General features: G+C 40.2%; 2 protein-coding genes across 2 annotated transcripts in view; both read right to left on the bottom strand.

Annotated features, from left to right (window-relative positions):
- tent4a (terminal nucleotidyltransferase 4A) overlaps positions 1-11,040 on the bottom strand; it is a 16,982-nt gene extending 5,942 nt beyond the window's left edge. Inside the window, exons 1-12 of the mRNA XM_058405197.1 lie at positions 9,954-11,040; positions 7,872-7,995; positions 6,820-6,866; positions 6,171-6,291; positions 5,943-6,050; positions 5,010-5,138; positions 3,877-4,090; positions 3,070-3,196; positions 2,160-2,257; positions 1,180-1,358; positions 879-1,025; positions 626-679 (exon numbers count right to left, since the gene is read on the bottom strand). Of these exons, the coding sequence (XP_058261180.1) occupies positions 626-679; positions 879-1,025; positions 1,180-1,358; positions 2,160-2,257; positions 3,070-3,196; positions 3,877-4,090; positions 5,010-5,138; positions 5,943-6,050; positions 6,171-6,291; positions 6,820-6,866; positions 7,872-7,995; positions 9,954-10,768 (2,163 nt within the window). The 5' untranslated portion in view covers positions 10,769-11,040. The remainder of the gene's footprint in view (positions 1-625; positions 680-878; positions 1,026-1,179; positions 1,359-2,159; positions 2,258-3,069; positions 3,197-3,876; positions 4,091-5,009; positions 5,139-5,942; positions 6,051-6,170; positions 6,292-6,819; positions 6,867-7,871; positions 7,996-9,953) is intronic.
- A 1,393-nt stretch (positions 11,041-12,433) lies between these two features.
- On the bottom strand, positions 12,434-20,582 carry srd5a1 (steroid-5-alpha-reductase, alpha polypeptide 1 (3-oxo-5 alpha-steroid delta 4-dehydrogenase alpha 1)). Its single transcript, XM_058404293.1, has 5 exons — positions 20,159-20,582; positions 18,847-19,013; positions 18,367-18,468; positions 16,816-16,966; positions 12,434-15,466 (listed from the first exon to the last, which is right to left on the bottom strand). Exons 1-5 carry the CDS (start codon positions 20,476-20,478, stop codon positions 15,400-15,402), a joined length of 807 nt encoding a protein of 268 aa, XP_058260276.1. The 5' UTR covers positions 20,479-20,582; the 3' UTR covers positions 12,434-15,399.
- Positions 20,583-21,092: the final 510 nt, after the last annotated feature.

The raw sequence follows: 21,092 nt of genomic DNA, 5'->3' as shown, positions 1-21,092 counted from the left end.
GTTGCTCTTGTGTTGTGGCTCCTGACACTAAATTTCCCCTTGGGGATTAATAAAGTACTGCATGTGAACACAAGCACACCTCTCTACACCGACAACAGTTTGTCTGGATTCTGTCACAGGTCCTTGTTTCTGTATTTAACAATTCTTAACAGGGTGTGTTTGAAATTTGTGTTTCACTTTGTGTGAAAATAAAATCTTGGGTGCTTCAAAAAAACAAACAAACAAAAAAACACAGAGACGCACACACACATACAGAGAAAGACACAGACAGACAAGGAGAGAGACACTCAAAGAGGCAGACAGACACTCAGAGACAGACAGGCACTAAGAGAGACAGACAGGCACAGAGACAAATAGATATGGAGAGACAAACAGCCATTCAGAGACAGACACTCAGAGAGACAGACACACAGAGCAACAGACAGATACTCAGAGAGACACAGAGACAGACAGAGAGAGACAAACAGACACAAAGACAGACAGAGACTCAGAGGGACATGGAGAGACAGACAGACAAAGAGAGACACAGACAGCCGCAAAGAGACAGACAGACACTGTGACAGACAGCTACAGAGAGACAGACAGACATTCAGAGAGACAGACAGACCCAGAGAGAGAGACAGACCTGTCTGCCAGGTAAAACGTGGCGAGGAAGACTCCCGGGCATTGAGACTCTCGTCTATGGAAGAGAGGTCAGAGAGGTGGTTAGTGAAGTCATGATGTGAACAGTGTTCTAAAGCATTTTTAGCATGCTCTTACAGTGATCTGGAGCGAGTGACGTCGCTTGTTATTCGAAGCACGACTAATGCTGTTTTTCATTCTGCAAACAGAAAGCTGACTCAGAAAGAGGCGGAGCCCCGCCGTCTGTTTCTGCTCACCTGGTTGGCAGCGGGCATTGTGAGTGGCATGGTGAGGTTGGTCTTGCCCGTGCCCATCTGCAGCTCAGCGGGCAGTGTGCCCAGTGACAGTGTCTGCAGAGGGTAGGAGGGCACTGCTGGAGCAGCGCATGGCGTGCAGTCCGAGTCCTTCGCAATGTGTGGGAGCACAAAGACAGCAAAGAGAGACAAAAAGAGAGGGCACGAGTGTCGAATCTGTCAGAGTCACCGTTATAGTGGCTAGAACGTATAAAATGCTGGACTATCAGGAAATCAGGTTCGTTTCATAAAAAAGTGTACTTACGATGTCGCTGCCTGACAGAGAGGAAGCAGACGAGTGCTGCTGAGGGCTGGACAGAGACATGGGAGAGTCAGCGCTGTTAGGAGACACAGAGTCCCTCTGGAGCTGCTGCTGCTCGTCCACTCCAACACTGAGCAGAGTGCTCGAGTCCACCTGCTCCACCGAGTCTTTACTAGCAGGACCTGAGTGAAAACACATAAACGATACCTTATAAAGCATTATTTGACTATAACACCAGACTAAGCATGCACACACACACATCAATTTATCAACGTTTACACGTTATTAGCTATTACACAGCTATCTGTTTATAGCTAAATTTAATGTGTAAAAAATGCTGAATAAGATCCTGTTATCATTTATAACCGTCACGTCATGTTCGTAAGAAACCAGAGACACCCCCCCCCCTTTAAACCTGTCTACTGCACAAATCCCAGTGCAAGCTGTTACCATAGAAACAATAACTATAAGCATGAGTGCATTAACCTAAACCTGTGAATTACATCTGAAACTATGACCAGAGCTGATATTATAGAAAATTAAAAAAAAAAACTAATCCAAATATTTATGAACACATTTCAGAATATAATGAAGATGGACGCTGACCTTTAGGAACAGATTACTATAGTAAATAATTTGTGCAAATACTAGGTTCCCAACACCCCATGGCTGCTGTCTCAGAGGTCACAGACATCGCCACGCATCGCAGTTTCCAACCTGATAAAACCCGTCTATCATATTCGCGCTCATTAAGGAGAAGTCGAGCGAGTGGCTAGTGGACGTACTGCTGAGTGAGCGATACGCACTCCTCCACCCTGCCATTTCAGACAGCTGACATGCTGCAGAGCTCCAATTAAATTTGCTGCCCTGATCAGCATTTTAATGAACCTGCTGCCGGCTCTGTCGCTCGGATTCATCCCGAACCTTTCCTCCTCCTGAGACGAGGCGGAGTGTCCTTTATTCTCCTCTTCTTTAAAACTTACCGCTGTTCCGCTCGGGTTGCTTGCTGCCCCACTTGTTAACGATCCACTCCCTGTAGTCGATCACTTCCTGGGTGACTTTAATGATGCGTCCCAGAGTGCTGTGGAATAAAAAGGAGACTAATTACAAAAACACTGAAACAAGGTGCGAGCTGTTACTATCTTAACATGACGCTTAAAGAAGTTGTTCACCTCCAGAACAAAAATCTACAAATAATTTCTTCACCCCCTGGTCATCCGAGATGTTCATGTCTTTCTTTCTTCAGTTGTAAAGAAATGATGTTTTTTTAGGAAAACATTTCAGGATTTTTCTCCATATAGTGGACTTCAATGGTGCCTGGGAATTTGACCTTCCACAATGCAGTTTAAATGCAGCTCCAAAGAGCTCTAAACTTTTAAGCTTCTAAGCTTTGTTTTTCTAAGAAAATGAGCGATGGTATGGCTAGATAAGAGCCTTCTTCCTGGGCTGGGATGGAGGGTTTAGAGCTCTTTGGAGCTGCATTTAAACTGCATTGTGGAAGGTCAAACTCCCGGGCACCATTGAAGTCCACTATATGGAGAAAAATCCTGAAATGTTTTCCTCAAAAAAAACATCATTTCTTTACGACTGAATAAAGAAAGACATGAACATCTTGGATGACAAGGGGGTGAGGAAGTTCCATCCATCCATTTTCTACACCCGCTTTATTCCTAATTAGGGTCACGGGGATCTGTTGGAGCCTATCCCAGCACACAGGGGTACACCTTGGACAGGTCCCCAGTCCATCACAGGGTGGGTGAGGAAATTATTTTCAAATATTTTTTCTGGAAGTGAACTTCTCCTTTAACACATTAGTATTCATTTTGCTTTTTAGCATGTTAACATGTTTAAACTGAGTGCTAAAAGAGGAGTGTGCTGGGGCGTCTGTGTTACCTGTCGCTATCCTTGTTGGGGTAGGAGTTTGCGAGAGGGGACACTGCATGGCTGAGGACGATGTAGGCGTAATCAAACACGTGTTTCACCTGCATGGCTCCGTACGAGCTCCTGCCCACGTCATTACCTGAAACACACAGACACAAAAATGCTGCAATCATGACTAGACATCGGTTAATCCATTGTAGAATTTTAGCGCTATAATCACTTCGCAATCGCAAAAAAAATCAAGCAAGCTATTCAGAAAAGCTTGCAATTTTTCACAATTACTGCAGATTTGGAACAAGGCACGTTATGTGACATCACTACACGCATTCAGCCATCTTTGTATTCATGTGCATCAAACATGACTACAGTTAACCTTTCTCCCATCGATAAAATGCCAGACTTATGGAAAGTAAAGAAGGCTTCCTTAAACACAAGAAAAATCAGAACAAAAACAGAAAAAACAGAACAAATCTATCATTATGAGAGTTTATAGCGTCACTGATTACCAGTTTCGATTCTTTGTTTTTGCTTAAAACCAGTAAAATAACAGAACTGTACATATACACAACGAGGACGGAGCCACTGATCGCTATTACATAGCATGGCTTGTTCGTGTTTTCTGTACACCATCTGGCGTGGTGTATTTTAAGAAGAAAAAAAAAAAAAATGCAGCAGTTGGAGCAGATTACATTATCATTAACTTGGACACAGCCCCCTCTTTGCCTGGCATAAACTATCATTATAGTCTTGGGAAAATGGAATAAATGCTTGATGTGATGTAATGGAGATGTGGAGCGCAGACAAGTTTAAAATTAGCACCTGGAAGAAGAGGGTCCTCGATGCAGAGCATGGACGGCCTGTAGCCGTTGTTCATGACTTTCATGATGTCCTCTTTGGCCATGTAGGCGCCGCCGTTCTTTATCCTGATGCCTGTTTTCAGGTAGTTAAAATGGCGGCCGTACAGCTCAAAGAACTCGATGAGCAGAACGCCGAGGTTCATGTTGGGAGTGCTGGCGTCGATTCGGGGGTGGAGCTACGACAAAAGAATGAGACAACCGGAACATAAAGCCACTTCTCACACAGTCCACTAAAACAAATTGGTGATTTGATTACTCGAAGTCCAGCTTTTTTTAAGTTCTGAGGAAACGTGGTCAGAAGCTATAGATATCTTCTAAACCTTAATATGGTTGTAAATGGTTACATGTTACACGCTGGCTATTTTGACAGATTAGTAAGCAAGCTAACTGTAATAGCCCCACATACACACACACACCCCCCAGAGGCACCAACACTCTCTACTGATTCCTTCTAAGCTTCATATTCTTCATAATGTCTCTATAAACATTCATTAGAGCTTATATATGACGAGGAACTGAACAAATATTGAGTGAGAAACGACAAAATAATCACTAAAACTGCGGCCGTGTCAGGTACGTACAGAGTAAATACCATCAAAAACCAACAAAAATCAAATGTATTATTCAAGAAACCAATATGGCCAAAAGTATGTGGACACCTGACCATCACAGCCATATGTGACTCTTCCTCAAACTGTTATCTGGAATGTCTCTGTATCTTGCACCATGACTCCAGCATGACAATACTCCTGTGCACAAAGCCCCTGAGCTCCATAAAGACAAGGTGTGTAAGAGTGGAAGAACTGGAGTGTCCTGCACAGAGCCCTGACTCTGACTCAACCCCACTGAACACCTTCACCTAACTGAACCCCAGACCTCCTCACACTTACAACATCAGTGTCTGATGCTCTTGTAGCTGAATGATCCCCGATTCCCACAGACACGCTCTAACATCTAGTGGAAAGCTTCCCAGAAGAGTGGAGTTTATTATAACAGAAGGAGGAATAAATCCGGAACAGGATGTTCAATAAGAACATACAGGTGTTATGGTAAGGTGTATACAACACATGACTGTTACATATCCCTTGTGCCCACCTGCAGGAAGCTGATGACCATCAGGATGAGGCTGTAGGAGCTGATGCCTCCAGTAAACACCTCGTTCAGATCCCTCTGCAGGAGGAACTGCTTCAGCACGAAGATCAAGTAAGGCAGCACGGTATACTTCTGTGCAAGGAGGAGGAGAAGAAAAACAACACTTCAGATAACACACACACACACACACACTGCAGAAGAGACTTATTTCACATGAGACTCATCCATCTGTTCAGAGCAGCAGGAAGGTTCTGGCTCCGATTCCAGGTGGGAAGAGGTGTGACAAACGGAAAAGCTGCAGAGTGAATAACCATTCACGGGCACAATGGACAGTTCGTTCAGTTCACTTATTTCCTTTCCAGCAGTTATTGGTTCGGTACTGGGAAATGTTAGCAAACAGTCGGTGTGCTTTGTACTTCAAATGCTGCCTCTGTGGAATAGATCCCACCTGTTAGCGCTGTTCGAGAAGCAAGCAGAGCGCTATGAAGAGTGTCGCAAGTGACAGAATGAGGTTATAGCATGTATTTAATAGAACCTGGTGTCTGTAACGACGGCTGAGACAAAATCTACAGGCTAGGTTCCTCTAGCACTCTGAAGTTGACGGCAGTATCAGGATGAAGATCTGTTTGAGTAGACTCTACAGCTGAGAGACTAAAGGACTAAAGCGCCGCTGCATCTCTCTGTTTAAGCAGAGAAGCCTAAATCCCACTGCACCTCTATCAGCAGGCAGTCAGTTGGCATTGTGGGTAATGAAGAAAACCATAAAACCAGCAAAGTTTTACGACAAACATGGACATGCAAATTTTACTAAAAGCACTTTGTGCCATTGTTCAAGAACTTCATGTTTTCGATCGATTCGAATTCATTACTTGTACATCTGCTTTGTAGAACAAAATGATGGCAATCTGAAGAGTAAATGTATTTAAATAAATGTACCTTCACGTAATCCTTGATGAAGCGAGCAGCTTTGACTCCGGTCTCCACGTTAAAACTGATGTCCACTTTGACCTCGGTTTCCTGATCGGTCAATTTAATAATTGGTACCTTTACAAAAAGAAACCAAAAGACAGCTTCATAAATCACCAGTGAGGGAAATTCTGGCTATTACAAATGATGAAGGGTGACCTGATGGTGGACATGGACACGGGTGTGTGTGTCTCTCACCGTAGCTTTGTCAAGTACTTTGATAGAGAATGGCTCGGCCACGTTATTCTTCCGGAGGGCCTGCTCCAACTGCTGCAGGGGGGGTCTGTCCCACTTCCCAAACACCACCAAGTCAATGTCACTGTGCGGTGCACAACAACAAACCCAGATGAATCCTTTCAGATACGTTACTTACACAAAATACTAGACAAAATGTCCAAATTAGAGCTTGCTTTGCAAAACTGCACATTCATTGTAGTTCACATATCAGGATAATGGTACTGCTTCGGGGTTTTCTTAAGTGTAGGAAAAACACAATCAAAAATACGCTATTTAAAAGTAGGGAAATCAATAGCAGTGCATTTAATCTCATCCAGTGTGGTCTGAAATCCGAATACGGCGAAGAATAAACTGATTAAAAAGAGCTGTTAATTAACATAACCATACACAATCACGTCATCAATGATGAAGCTTTCTGTATAGAGGTGTTTGTTTAATGTTAATGGAAGGAGTCTCCTGTGTCAGTGCGTTGTAACGCTACATTTCTTCAGGATAGAGGATGTTCTTGGTGACCTGACAAGCTGCACATTTAGTCTTTAAGAGTGTGTGAGAGAGAGAGCGAGAGAGAGAGAGAGAGAGAGAGACAAAGAGAGAGAGAACAGAGTCTCACCTGGTTGGGAGGTAGAGTCCAGTGCTAAAGCTGCCAAATATCTGAACCTGCGCAAACAGAAAGGAGAAAATAAAAAGCATTAAACGTTTAAAGTGGGAAAAACAAATTTCTAAGATTCTGGATTAATGATTAAAAGCTGCATCCTGTCTAAGACTTTTACTGCTTATAGCTCCTTCAGGTCCTAATACGAGTGCACCTCGTTGCCAGCTAGTGCAGCTGTTTTGGGGCAACCAGAAGGTTTTCATCTAATATTCACTAATGCTCAAAGAACCGAGCTCACGACATCCAACTGAGAACACGGATCAAACTCAAAGATGGCTGGAGACACAGCATGAGAATGTCTGGTGTTCAGTAGAGCTTGTAAAAAAAATATATAAAAAAAATAAAAAAACAAAACCCAAATATGGTTCTCTGCTTCAGAAACCTCTAATTTAAGGCTGCTCCGAACTGCTGGCGAGTTTTCTCCCGGTTGCATTTATTTCCAATTCACATAAACAGACGTGTCTACACAAAAGCGCTCAAGAAGAAAAATAAAACGGTAAAGAAAGAATAAATATTCAACAACAAAAATCAAAACAGAATTATAGACATGGTGACATGATTTATGGAAGGAGTCTCCAGTGTCAGCACCTTAATACGTTCAGGACGTTTTACACCAGGACTTTGTGCTTTCCAGTTTCTCTGTAACAAGCTGCAATTTTTTGGTCTTTGTAACTCTCATTAAAAAGAAAATCCCAGAAGAGCGAGTGAGGGAGTAACTGATATTCCACGACATTAAACATAACCATAAATGGATAAAAAAAAATCGTCCAAAATTGTAATTGTAGGCTTCTGGCTGTGGCTGGAGAGGAATAAAAGACTTCAGGATGTGCCCTGTGCTTTGCTTCACATCACTACGGTGTGGATTAAAGCATGAAGCGCTTCTTAGGTCCTGAAGATGAAGTAACATATGGTAGAATAACTTTGAATGAAAATATCTATTCGCCACAGCTGTACTGCAACTGGACAGGATATAATCATGTAGGTTTCAAGGAGCCGGTCGTTTCACTCACGTCAGCACTTGGCCATAGCTCCTTGATGACGGACTCGATCCGATCGACTACCTCTTGCCTCATGGTGGCCTCTTCGGGTCGAGGGGACATGAAGTTGTAGAAGTCTATAATCTCCTCATGAAGCCTTGGGAGAAAGGGAAAATAAGAGCAACATTAGGGCAGTGATGAGTTATATTATAGCACTGCATTTTTTTTTTTTTTTATTACCTAAACATACACACACTCACAAAATAGCAAGACAAGCAAAAATAAATAAATAAATAAATAAATAATAAAATCCAGCAAGCTATTTCTACTTGGAAATGGATAGAAATACACAATCGGCAAACACCTCCTACACTCCACCCTTCACTGGGGCTTTAAATGTTTGACTGACCACATCTGCTGAAAGGACCGCGCTTTAGAACAATACAGACGGAGCTTGTTGAACTCAGAGTCAAGGAAAAGTACGTACTGAACTATGCATAGACTAGTCTTGTCGATATGTATTTTCGGTTTTAAAAGGCTGTTATTCAAGCTCTTTTAAAATAAAGTCTCCTCCATCTCTTCACTGTAACCTCTCTAACAGAAAAAACAAAAAACAAAAACTGCTGCTCATTTTATGAGTTATGATCTACCCTCTGTTATTTTTCCCCCTCAGGGCTATTATGCTGGAAATGGATGGAAGAGGAAAGCCCTGGCTTTCGCCAGTTCTCCTTGTTCCAGCTGTATGGCGCTCGCATTTCTGATTTCAAACATTCCCAAAAAAGCCACTCGTCCGGTCCAGCTGTGCAAGCCCTAAAGGGGTGGGGTTGGAGGGGTTCATTTAGCATTAATTTCACATCATGCCAACTTCACAGAGTTCCACTTCCGTCCCGTGATTACAGGAAAGAGCAAAATGGAAAGTAAGACGGTAAACTGAATAAATGGAGAAATAATATCCGGTCATTCTTGGAGTACTGGAAAGGGTTTCTGAACACATGTCTGATCAGTAACATCGCTGGTGGTTTGGGTAAGGATTACATCTGTACCGCAGGTGATAGTCAAGCTAGGTCATGAGCGCGTCTTCTTAATGTAAGCGTAATCGTCTTATCAGTAGTCCTAAGGATATCCTGGTAATAATGAAATTTTCCAACCTCACGTGAAACTAATCCGGTCCGAATAGGGCTTCAGTATTATACACTGAATATGTTTCACAGCAAGCCCTGGTAATAAACACATTTTTCGACGCATTATTTTTTTTCTTTCTAATTTTTCCAGATATTAAAAACCCTACATCATTAAAAAATATCTTCTGTTTAAGATTAGTAATAAGGATAGAAAAAAAAAGAAAAGAAAACAGATGATTACAAACAAGCTCAAATCTCCTGTTTGTTTTGGTTGCAACTAAATAGTGTAGGATCAAATTACTAAGTTGGGGTAAAATTAATACTTTATTTTATTTATTTATGTTTATTTAGATCTTACATGCTGTTATGAAATACACTGCAGAAGGTTTAGCATTAAACATTTCATTAAAACAACTTACACAGCTTTGACCAGCCTCAAAATATTACTGTATGTAAATTCCTAAAACGTCACAACTAAAAAAGATAAACTGTTTATAAAATGTTTAAAAAAAAAAAGATCTACATATAAACTGTTCTTTATAAATATTTACTCTTTTGAGATATGTAAATAAACCTGTGTGTAAACTGTACAGAGAGTAACGTTTATATGAATAGCTCTTCAGCTAGCTAAGGCTTAGCGTGACTAGCCAGTAGCACATAAGAGTTTTTTTCTCTCGCATATTTGTGTTTGTTTGTATGTTTATTTGTTTTAACAACCATTAAAGTCAGCGTTTGTATATATTTTCCGTACGAAAAAAACGTCAAAATACTAAAATATCAATAGAGTTTATGAGGACGTTAAATTACAGCTAGCGGTTTTTTTTTTTTTTTTTTTGCTAAGCGACGGACCGAACCGGCTCACGCGCAGCGCTAATAAGATTCGTACCACGACATAAATTAATATAAATAGCAATATAGTAAACAAACACACAAATAAATGAGAATAGTGTTAGATAGACGTTAAGTGAAAGGGCATTTCAGACAGCGCGCTCACCCGTTAACTCCTGGGCGGTACGTCCTGGTTTTCCACAGTGTAACGGGACTGACATGATTGCCGTTAGTCCAGTTGGAGAGAAGATAATTTATCCCGTATGTGCTCGCTTTATTTTCATTTTTCCTCCGTCCCGGGTGGTGATGATGATGATGATGATGATTATTGTGGTTGTTAAATCCCGGGTTGAACGGGAAGCGCTTCATGCAGTTCTGCTGAATATACGGCTGCTGTTCCTGATGGAAATATCGCGAATGTTGGTGGTGATGATGATGATGGTGATAATGATTATGAAGGTGATTTTGGTTGACGTTGTTCAGTTCGCTGAAACTAAAACACAAGCGGTTTTTGTTGGTCTCGTTAGCCCTTATGGCGGCAGAAGAATCCGAGTAGGAGCTGTCCGTGCCCGGGTCCGGTAGAGACCGGGAGCCCTTCTCAGTAGGAGCCATTTCACTGGCGTTCAGAGGAGGAGTCGCGGCGCTAACGTTGTTATTATTATTAATCGATAATGTCGCGAAAGCACTCCGGACATTAGTACTGTTTGCATTGCTCTGGTGAGAAGAAGAGGAAGGAGGAGGAAGAGGAGGAGGAGGATGGTGGTGGGTGCTGGATGAACACCCAGGTTCGTTGCACACATCTTTCCCTTGGTTTTTACACACGTCGCAAAACGCACCGCTGACACTCAGCTCGTTGTGTTGCTGGCGGTGATGGTGCACCGAGTTAGTCCGGATTCCCTGAGACGTTTCCCACACATGCATCCATAACGCATTAGCAGGTCCTTTCTGTTCCGGCTGAATCCAGGCGACTCTCGGATCCATTCAAAAATTCCACTAGCTTAGCTTAGCTTAGCTAGCTTATCCACCAGGATAAAACACACCCAGCCGTCCTGGGTCCTCCTATAACGTCCTCCAGACCGAGAACTGTTTAACCGGGACACACGCTTACATGGAAAATAACATATAGCTCAATAACGAAGAGAAAACTGAGGACCAATCAGGGGTCTGTTTGTTCCTCTCGGCCTGTGAGACAGTGGATCCAATATGGCGACCTCCCATCACTCCCATTTAACAAGCCTGAGGAGTCCCACACCAACCACGAGCCTTTCAACACACACACACACACAGTTTGTCATACTATACTTGTGAGGACCCACCTTTGACATTTAACCTTGTTGCTATTGCTAATTAATATTCTGCCTACACTTAACCTTAACCTCAGAAACTAAAAAGAAAGTTTTAGGTACTACATAAAAACGTTTTTTTTTGTAACCTATCAATCCTCAAGATCAAAATTGTCAGAAATTCCTATCGGTTTGGGGACATTTTATCCCCAACAAGATTTAATAACATATATGGACGCACACACAAACACATACACACACCTACCTTTGACTTAGTTATTATGGCCAATTAACACCTAAACCTAAACCGGACATTAGCCTTAGTAACAAAAAGCAATGATTGAACGATTGATTGATAAATAAATAAATAAATAAAAATTCATTTTTTTCTTCGTGGGGACTAACCAAAGGTTCTCCTTATCTACCAGATCAAAACTATATTCAGATATTCCTGTACTTGTTGAGACATTCCCACCAAGATTTAAATGCATACACACACACACACATACACACCAGAAAACTTTCATTATTGACCATCAAAAAATTGCAGTGTCTACTTTGTCCAGGTTACATAGAAAAATCGAGTGTGTTTTTCAACAATAATGCAAACAGGCTATTACTCTAAGAGGGTCTATATCTTTATATCTGGGGAAAAAAAGAACCAATGAATTAAAAACAAGTCTCCCAGAATTTCATCATATGTACATCTGTTATGTAAAAAATAAAAGCAAAAAGAATAGGACACGCTGTTATGAGAAAAGAATGCACCATGTGGTTTAATGATACATCACCACCGGCTCCACATTAAAGTAGATTATTTTCCCATAACAGCATGTCCCAAAGTATTTTACATCTCTCTCTAAAAACATTTTACAACATTTAATGAATTCATAAATGATATGTCAGGATTGTTAACTGTTTATTAGGTACATTCAGTGTTACGGAACCTTCCAGAGATGAGACAACATGTTATAGGCGTGAAATAAAACAACAAAACACACTTTGCAGTCCTCTATCTTGAAGACCTTCTTGTGATTAAACAAACCTGTTACAAAGCACTGACACTGGAGACTCCTTCCATAAATGTTCAATTAACCTAAAAAACTTTAGCATATAAAATATTACATTCTTTGTTCGGTGACATGTTAGCTTTAGATTATGTAGATTGTCTTCTGCACGTCTGTCAATTAGCTGTTTGTAAAGTACATTCATGACTATAATATATATATATATATATATATAGATATATATATATATATATATATATATATATATATATATATATATATATATATATATATATATATATATATATATATATATATATATATATATATATATATATATATATAATCATACACCCCAACCAATGTTCTGCATAATATCTCTCTTGCTCAACTGAATTAATTTTTCATAACTGCTTCTGGTCAGCTTACCAGCGGATCCAGAGCCTATCCTGGAAACATCAGGGTGTGAGGTAAAGCCCTAAAGCCAACAGACAAGTCCTGAGCAGGCTTTGTTTTGTTTAAAGGTTTTTCAGTTTGCATCATGTTATGCATATTAAGTTAAACACAGCAGCAGAAATAAGCTTTAAATCCTGCCTATACCTGCCTCTCCACCTCATAGCTTCCCTGAGCGTGACAGTGTTGGCATAACAGACAGGTGGATATAGGCCAATCCATTTCTTTTATACGATGATGCAGAAAAGAGTTCCTCTATGGCACCATTAAGATGATGGTTTTATTTTATACAAGCTTTAAAATCATTCAATAAATCAATTATAAGTAATTTCCCATTCATCACAAGATTTGTCAAAATCACTGTTTGTGTATTTCTCATCTCATTCATGTTTATTCTGTTTATGCCCCGTGTTACTGTCCCATCCTTTAACATTTAATTGTTTCAAATTACTAACTTTCAGCCAGTATAATGCCTCCTATGTGGGTCCATAACCATTAAACCACCAAACATAAATCATTTCCTAGTACTCTGTAACTTAGTTAGAGGTTCCTGGAGAATGTTTAACATTTATAGCACCACAGTTACATTCATATATATCTTACTCATGCTATCCATAAGGCATGGTGTGGAACACCTGAACAGCATACACAAAAATGTCTAGTCTTGGAATACTGACCAAAAAAGCCTGCTGTAGATGGCTGATGTTATTTCAGTAAAGTCTGGAGAAAGTGCATTGTGATGGCAAGGTAGCACTGGCACACCTCCAAACAAGGACTATGACAAGAAGTCTGACATTTTATAATAAGGGCTGGACAACCAGCATGTCTAGATGCCAAGATGTTGACGTGACCTGATGGCTGCCTCTGATCCAAATCATGCTGTAAGTCACATACCTGGTATGGCATGGAATGCTCTGCAGGCTCACTGAGGGACTCAAGGTCAACAGACTGAGTTTGATGATATAACCTTGGTCAGAAAACCTGGATTCAATCCAAAGTCATCTGGCCACCAATGCATTCAAGGCAAGCTTACTGCCGAAGTATGTTACTCTTCAACTCCTTTAACTTAAAATACACTATATTGCCAAAAGTAAATCATTAAATTCAGGTGTTGTTTTTCAGGGGTTAGGCTTGGCCCCTTAGTTCCAGTGAAAGGAACTCTTAATGCTTCAGCATACCAAGACATTTTGGACAATTTCAGGCTCCCAACTTTGTGGGAAGTTTGGGGATGACCCCTTGCTGTTCCAACATGACTGCACACCAGTGTACAAAGCAAGGTCCATAAAGACATGGATGAGCGAGTTTGGTGTGGAGAAACTTGACTGGCCTGCACAGAGTCCTGACCTCAACCTGATAGAACACCTTTGGGATGAATTAGAGCGGAGACTGTGAGCCAGACCTTCTTGTCCAACATCAGTGCCTGACCTCACAAATGAGCTTCTAGAGGAATGGTCAAAAATTCCCATAAACGCACTCCTAAACCTTGTGGAAAGCCTTTTCCAGAACAGTTGAAACTGTTATAGCTGAAAATGGCAGGACAACTCCATATTACATTCATGTGCATGTAAAGGCAGATGACCCAAAATTTTTGGCAGTATAGTATATCACTTGCAAGGAAGCAGTTTCTAGAAACTCCTATGAAAACCTAGTGAGATGCCATCTATGGTAAAGGCTGGCACACACATCTTTAGAGTACTGCCATTGCTTGGCAATCCCCAAAGCCAGTACAGATTATAGGAATTGAGAAATACACTGGGTCCACTGAGGTAAACAGAACTACTTCCACTTAAGGTCATATAAGGCCCATGTGCAAGAGGCTCTTGTCTTTCCTGGACTGCTAGTCCTTAGTTGGCAATTTGGTCCAAGAGGCCTTCTCCAGTCATAGGTGATTTGGCTGAGGGTGTCAAATCTCTCAGTCAGTGTGGAATAGCAATTGTACTCAGGGAAGAATCTGCTAGAGCATTCCAGTAACTAGTGAAAACAGCAGTAGGAATCAAGGGGTAGCCACAAGCAGGAGTCTGGCATAGGCACTGAATTCATTAAATAGTGGAAAGAAGTGGTAAGGCCAGTCATAAATCACTGTGCCCTGTCCCAGCAGTCTGGCTCTGACAGGCAGAAACACAACCTGCAATGTGTTGACCTGGCACTGGAAAACCTTTGTTTTGTATAACCTTTCTGCCTTTACCTCAGACAGTTTTGTAACAGACAATCTTTGGAGCTGAAGTGTTATAACAGAGCATAATTACAGCTCTCATGATAGCACTTTAAAGAACTGCTTTTTGACAGATCCAGTCGAAATATTCCTGTGAAAAGCAGGATGATCTTTAGCAGTATTGTTCTTCTGCCAACAAGTAATGACTTTACAGATCTGGAGCATTTCAGGGTTGAGACACAAACTTTATTTCACCTTCTCTACTAACTCTGTGTGAGTTCAAGAAAAAAAATAAGTCTTTTTTTCCACTAACAGTTTTCTAATTTATCTTAGACTTCTATCTTTTATATATGAAAATGCTAAGGCTTTCACTTAACCAAATGAGGTAATAAAAAAAGGACTTTATGTTCTGTAATGAATTAAGGATTTGTAATCTATTATAAAAACTTTGAAGATTTGCTTTTTGGGCTAGTTCATCTCTCCTGTTTTGGTCTCGGTTTGCATGACAAGACGCAAAACTCGCGCCTTGAGGTTCAATTATGTATCCATAACTCATTCCCGCACAATTACATTTTACAGTGGACTAACTGACAACGCCTGAGGGGATTCTGCATTGAGACGTGCTTGGATCCTTGGACAGAAAGAAATACCCTTATTGTATATATTGCAATGTTTGGATGTTCTTCATTGTATGCGAGTCCAATATCTGTTAATTCTTCAGAACACAAATGGAATCAGAGCTTTTCTTGATTTGGGGTAATCCTCAAATTTCTCAAGATACCACCTGTAGGACGAAACGGATAAAGGTGATTACGTTCTTGGAATAAATAGAGCCTGTATACAGTCAGAAACCAAACCAAGCAACTCATCTTGTCTGTATTTTCTCAATTGTGGCATGTATCCAAGCACAGCCCATTATTTACTATTATTAATTATTTAGCCTTTTTTGCATATTAGCAAAGCAAGCTCATTGAAACTGTTATGTACACTCACTAGGGGAAGTAACATTCTCTACTACTTCCTTCCAAGCTTTATTTTTTCATTGTCTCTTTATACCTATATTGGAGTATTTTATATACACTACATTGCCAAAGGTTTTGGGACAACCATCCAAATCACTGTGGGAACAGTTTGGAGATAGCTGCTTCCTGTTCCAACATGACTGCACACCAGTGCACAAAGCAAGGTCCATAAAGACATGGATAACTGAGTTTGGTGTGGAGGAACTTCACAGAGGCCTGACCTCAACCCGATAGAACATCTTTGAGATAAATTAGAGCCAGACCTTCTTATCCAACATCACTGCCTGACCTCACAAATGATCTTCTCGAGGAATGGTCAAAAATTCCCATAAACACACTCCTAAACCTTGTGGAAAGCCTTCCCCAAAAATTTGAAGCTGTTATAGCTGAAAAGGGCGGGACAACTCCATATTACACTCATGTGCATGTAAAGGCAGACATCCCAGTTTTGGCCTGGCTCTCAGTCTCCGCTCTAATTCATCCCAAAGGTGTTCTATTGGGTTGAGGTCAGGACTCTGTGCAGGCCAGTCAAGTTCCTCCACACCAAACTCACTCATCCATGTCTTTATGGACAGGAACAGCAAGGGGTCATCTAAAAGTTGGGAGAATGAAATTGTCCAAAATGTCTTGGTATGCTGAAGCATTAAGAGTTCCTTTCACTGGAACTAAGAGGCCGAGCCCAACCCCTGAATTCAATGATTTGGAGGGGTGTCCCAAAACTTTTGGCAACATAGTGTATACCATGTGTTATATGTAATGAGTGGTCAGATATGATGGGATAAGATAATTTATCATTTTTTCTATCATTTCTGTGTATTTAAATGTAAATAGGAACTGCTGGTGGGGAATAAAGCTACCACCACTATAAGACTGGAACAAAGAATCGTTTGGATTTGTCGCTTTACTACATAACAAATTTACATAGAGACGAGAAAATATCAGTCCAAATGTCGCTTGGGCTGTGGGTCATATAGATGCAGAAATTGAAAGATCGGTTGCCGCCTGCCAGTGTGAATGTAGGCTAACCAGGAAAAAATGTACCCAGTTGAACTCAATATGGATATTGATTGATGGCTGATATATTTAGAAGTTATATACAAGTTTAACTTACTTGTGGTGAGCGATGGCTCGGTTGGAAAGGACGATGAAGGTGAAGAAAGCAAAGGCAAAACTGTGGACTGAGTGCGCAGCCAGAGCAAATCCAGCCCATTCTACTATCTCACCCAGAAAATTAGCCCCTGAAACGTACTCAAACACTCCACCTACAAAAAGCATACAGTCACTTCAGTATATTTCATTTCATTGTCTGTAGAGCTTATCTGATCTATCCTCGGGTCACGGGGAGCCTGTGCCTATCTCAGGCATCATCGGGCATCAAGGCAGGATACACCCTGGATGGAGTGCCAATCCATCGCAGGGCACACACACACACTCATTCACTCACGCAATCACACACACACTACGGGCAATTTAGATCCTCCAATCAGCCTAGAAGCATGTCTTTGTACTGTGGGAGGAAACCGGAGCACCAGGAGGAAACCAACCAAGCATGGGGAGAACATGGATGTATATATACACACCACAATAGTGCCTTTAGATGTATTTAAGCCAAAGCTAAGGGATTCCTCCAGGAGTTTGTGCCTACAGAAATTAACGCAAAATCAAGCAAATGCCACAATATTCTAAGGAGATTGCAATTTTTTTTAAATTACCACAGATTTTCTGCAGATTTGGCCCGGGATGTCTCATGTGACGTCATCCCAACACACATTCGGCTAAAGCCCTTTTAAAAACACTGCAAATTTCATTGCAAAGTGTGGAGGAAAAACAAAGCAACTATTTTTCTGCAAAACTGTGAAATCCTGGAGAAACTGATTATTGACAGTAACTAAACAGATGACTTAACATTCATAATAAATACTTCCACTCTCTCATCCTTATTTGATTTTTTATTTTATAGATTGTCACTGAATCCATACTTTTTCCAAAGGATTTTAAATGCCGTGATACTATTTTTTCGCTTAAATATTATAATATAATTGTCATGCAGGGCAGCACGGTGGTTTTGTGGTTAGCACTATTGCCTCACAGCAAGAAGGTCCTGGGTTTGAATCCCGGGTTCGAACAGGCGGGGGCCTTTCTGTGTGGAGTTTGCATGTTCTCCCTGTGCCTGTGTGGGTTTACTCCGGTTACCTCCCACAGTCCAAAAACATGTACATTAGGTTCATTGGTAATTCTAAGTTGCCCATAGGAGTGTGTGTGGTTGTCTGTCTATATGTGTGGCCCTGTGATGGACTGTCCAGGGTGTACCCCTGCCTTTTGCCCAATGTGTGCTGGGATAGGCTCCAGTGACCCTAATTAGGAATAAAGTGGGTATAGTCATGCATCACATATCAAATGTTTAGCATGAAGGTTTCTTAATTAAACTGTTGTTCAAACATTTATTTTTTCGCTTCTTTTGTCAATACCCTAAATATCTGACTTTATAGCACCAGTTTCTGGTTCTGTTGGTAATGTTCTGTTTCATTCTATTTGTAGCCTAAAAAGAAAACAGTCTGCATGTCATCAGTCACTGTTTTTGACTACACATAAATCCATCTGTTTCTTTTCAAGAAGTAATGATTTAAGCTGAATGCGCTTTCTCTCTCTCTCGCTCTCTAACCTCTGGGTATCTTGTAGCCCGTTTCTCCTGGCCTGCGCAGGTTCCTCAGTATGTGGTCAGAATGAAGGTTAATTATCCATCCCAGAAGCCAAAGACAAGAGCCTGCGTAAAAATGAACAAATCCATCACGAGAATCATCATAACCCTCAGCCAGGAGCAGACTGCTGTGATTAATGATGTTCGTGTATAAGAGAAGAAAATATAATCTGGTCCAGTTACCAAAATATTAGAAGCTATAACTAAATATATGAATGAATGAATGAATGAATGAATGAATGAATGAATATAGACACTCTTTGCTACCATGGTGAGCTGAAAAGCATGTCCAACAACACACTTACATGTAAGCAAAGCATGCAATTTGACTGGTGGAAGGTTCAGCAGTCTGTTTACAAGCACAGATGTTTACCTAGTAACCAGCAGCATAGCTAACAGGACTGTTTTATACTTCATGCATCACTGTATAGCTCTGTTACCCACCTGTGATGAAGCAGGGATGTGAAACCCAACCCTGAGGGAAGTCTGCATACTGGCTCAGGTATCTCACTTGTAGATATCCATTATAAAAGCAAAAGACAAAAGCTAGAGCAAATGATGCGAATGGTGTGGGCTTTCCACCTCGGATTAAAAACGGATATACGAGAGACCTGAAAAAAAATAAAAATAAAAATAAAAAATCACACGGATTAAGGAAAGACATTAGAGGCAGAAATGACAATTTTGGTCGATTATTTTCCAGATTTTTGGATATCTGGGATAGATATTTCTAACATATCTGATCTTAGACTGTATTTAAGATAAACTCAGCAGAACTGAAGAGAAATGTGTTTAAGTCCCTGTTTTACATTATCTTAAACCTTAAAGCTACTTTAGAGAAGGTCTAAGCTCCGCCCACTTGGCACGATCATGTCTGTTTCCTGATTTAAATGTCGTTATGATAATAAATATTAATTTTCTTTATGTAATACGAAGAATCTTAGTTCCTAGATAGGCAAGAACATGATATTCAGCATGTTCACTCCAATTTCTAAATTAAAATGTTACTGTTAATCATTTTTGGCTTAATGTTAGATTACAGTATGACCTAATAATCATTAATACATATCAGGTACTAATGTTCTTTTCTTGTACTACTGTACTAATGTTATCTTTTCTTCTCTATAAAGGTTTGTCTCTTTAGGGAGTCAGATTTTTATGAATTTTATGGATTTTTATCAGTGTTATTTTAAGTATGCAAATTTATGCATAGTTAACCAGCTTTAACCTGAGCTCAGGTTACTGTCTGTGCTGAGAAAGCCCCATGTCCTTCAAGCTTTCTCAGGTTTCTGACAGGTTCTCAGGTTTCCACAAAAACGTACCCCCCACAAATACACAAGCGGGTGGACTAATGACTGTAAATTTGCCCCTAGGTGTGAATGAGTGTATGAACATGTTTGTCCCAGCCTTGCTCCCGGTGTTCCCAGGGATCCATCACAAATCTGACCAGTATAAAGTGCTGAATGAATGAGTCATTAGACAGACACATTTGCATAAATCAATATCAATTTAAATGATTATTATTATTATTATTATTATTATTATTATTATTATTATCTGTTGTTTGAAAAAAATATAATAATATAAATAATTAAGTAATTAACCAATCAATCAATTAATTAACCAATCAATCAATCAATTAATTAATTATAAGGCAAAATAAATGAACTCCATCAGTTAATGAACAGTAAAATGAGTTTTTGAACAGAAAGCACTGGGAGAAAAGTAAATATTAGGATGGACTGACATTGCTTACCTTTGGACATAGTGGCAAAAGTACATGCCAAGAAGTAACTGGTTAGGTAGGAGAGTTATCTTCAAGGGTGAAGCCCATAATATTAAACTCAGAGGTAGAAGAAAAGCAGGTAGCTCCTGAACAAACCACGCCACTTTAACATTAACTGGAAAGCCATATCTCCTGGAGGTGTACCGGCCATACGGACTGTCCTCAAAGAGCAAAGTTAAAAATGTCGCAAAAGCCATGAGCATCATTAAATATGAAAGACAGTCCAAAATGTAAAGTTCTTCCTCTTCAGAGGAAAACAACCTCCTCAGAATGTTCTCCATACCGTCCATAATAAAAAAAACCAGCTCTGAGTACTTCAGAATAACTCAATAATATACCAGTATAATATATCATGCCATTCAGCGCGGCTCCATACAAACCTCCGCGTTGTCTTCCTATAACGTCCACCAATCAGTACACGGTGGGTGGGGCTTACGTCAAAAATGGGAGGAACTAATAGGCTGTAGGCGCTGTGCATTCTTTTATTTCTAAGCCATCAGCGTCTTTTTACAATATTTTTAAGAAGATTGCACCGCATACACACAGAGAGACATTTATATCAACAGAGAACAAAATGAAAATATACTTTATATTCCAAGTGCGAATTTAGCATTATTTATTTCTTATAGCAAAGAGTTATAATACTACTGCTACTACTACTAATAATAATAATAATTTATTTTTATATTGGCTCAAAAAACCTTCCTAAAGTTTCATACAGGCTTCTTAAAGATTCCAACCAACCAGCGCACGGTGGGCGGGAATTATATAAACAAGTGTACCAATAGGATATTGGTATTGAAAGGCGCTGTTTATTTTTTATTATTTCTAGGCCACTCGGCATATTTTATAGCAAAATTTACAAGGATTTTTTTTACATATAGATCGAGAAGCAAATTGTTAT

The sequence above is a fragment of the Hemibagrus wyckioides genome, linkage group LG12 (assembly GCF_019097595.1).
Source record: "Hemibagrus wyckioides isolate EC202008001 linkage group LG12, SWU_Hwy_1.0, whole genome shotgun sequence".
NCBI lineage: Eukaryota > Metazoa > Chordata > Actinopteri > Siluriformes > Bagridae > Hemibagrus > Hemibagrus wyckioides.
This window is presented reverse-complemented; position numbering and strand designations above follow the sequence as displayed.

Coding starts and splice junctions, on each gene's coding strand:
- srd5a1 (XM_058404293.1), bottom strand. CDS start 20,478: ATGGACGGTATGGAGAACATTCTGAGGAGGTTGTTTTCCTCTGAAGAG. Junction 19,014..20,158: donor TTTTGCCACTATGTCCAAAG/GTAAGCAATGTC, acceptor ATTTTTTTTCAG/GTCTCTCGTATATCCGTTTT. Junction 15,467..16,815: donor CGAGCCATCGCTCACCACAA/GTAAGTTAAACT, acceptor TTCGTCCTACAG/GTGGTATCTTGAGAAATTTG.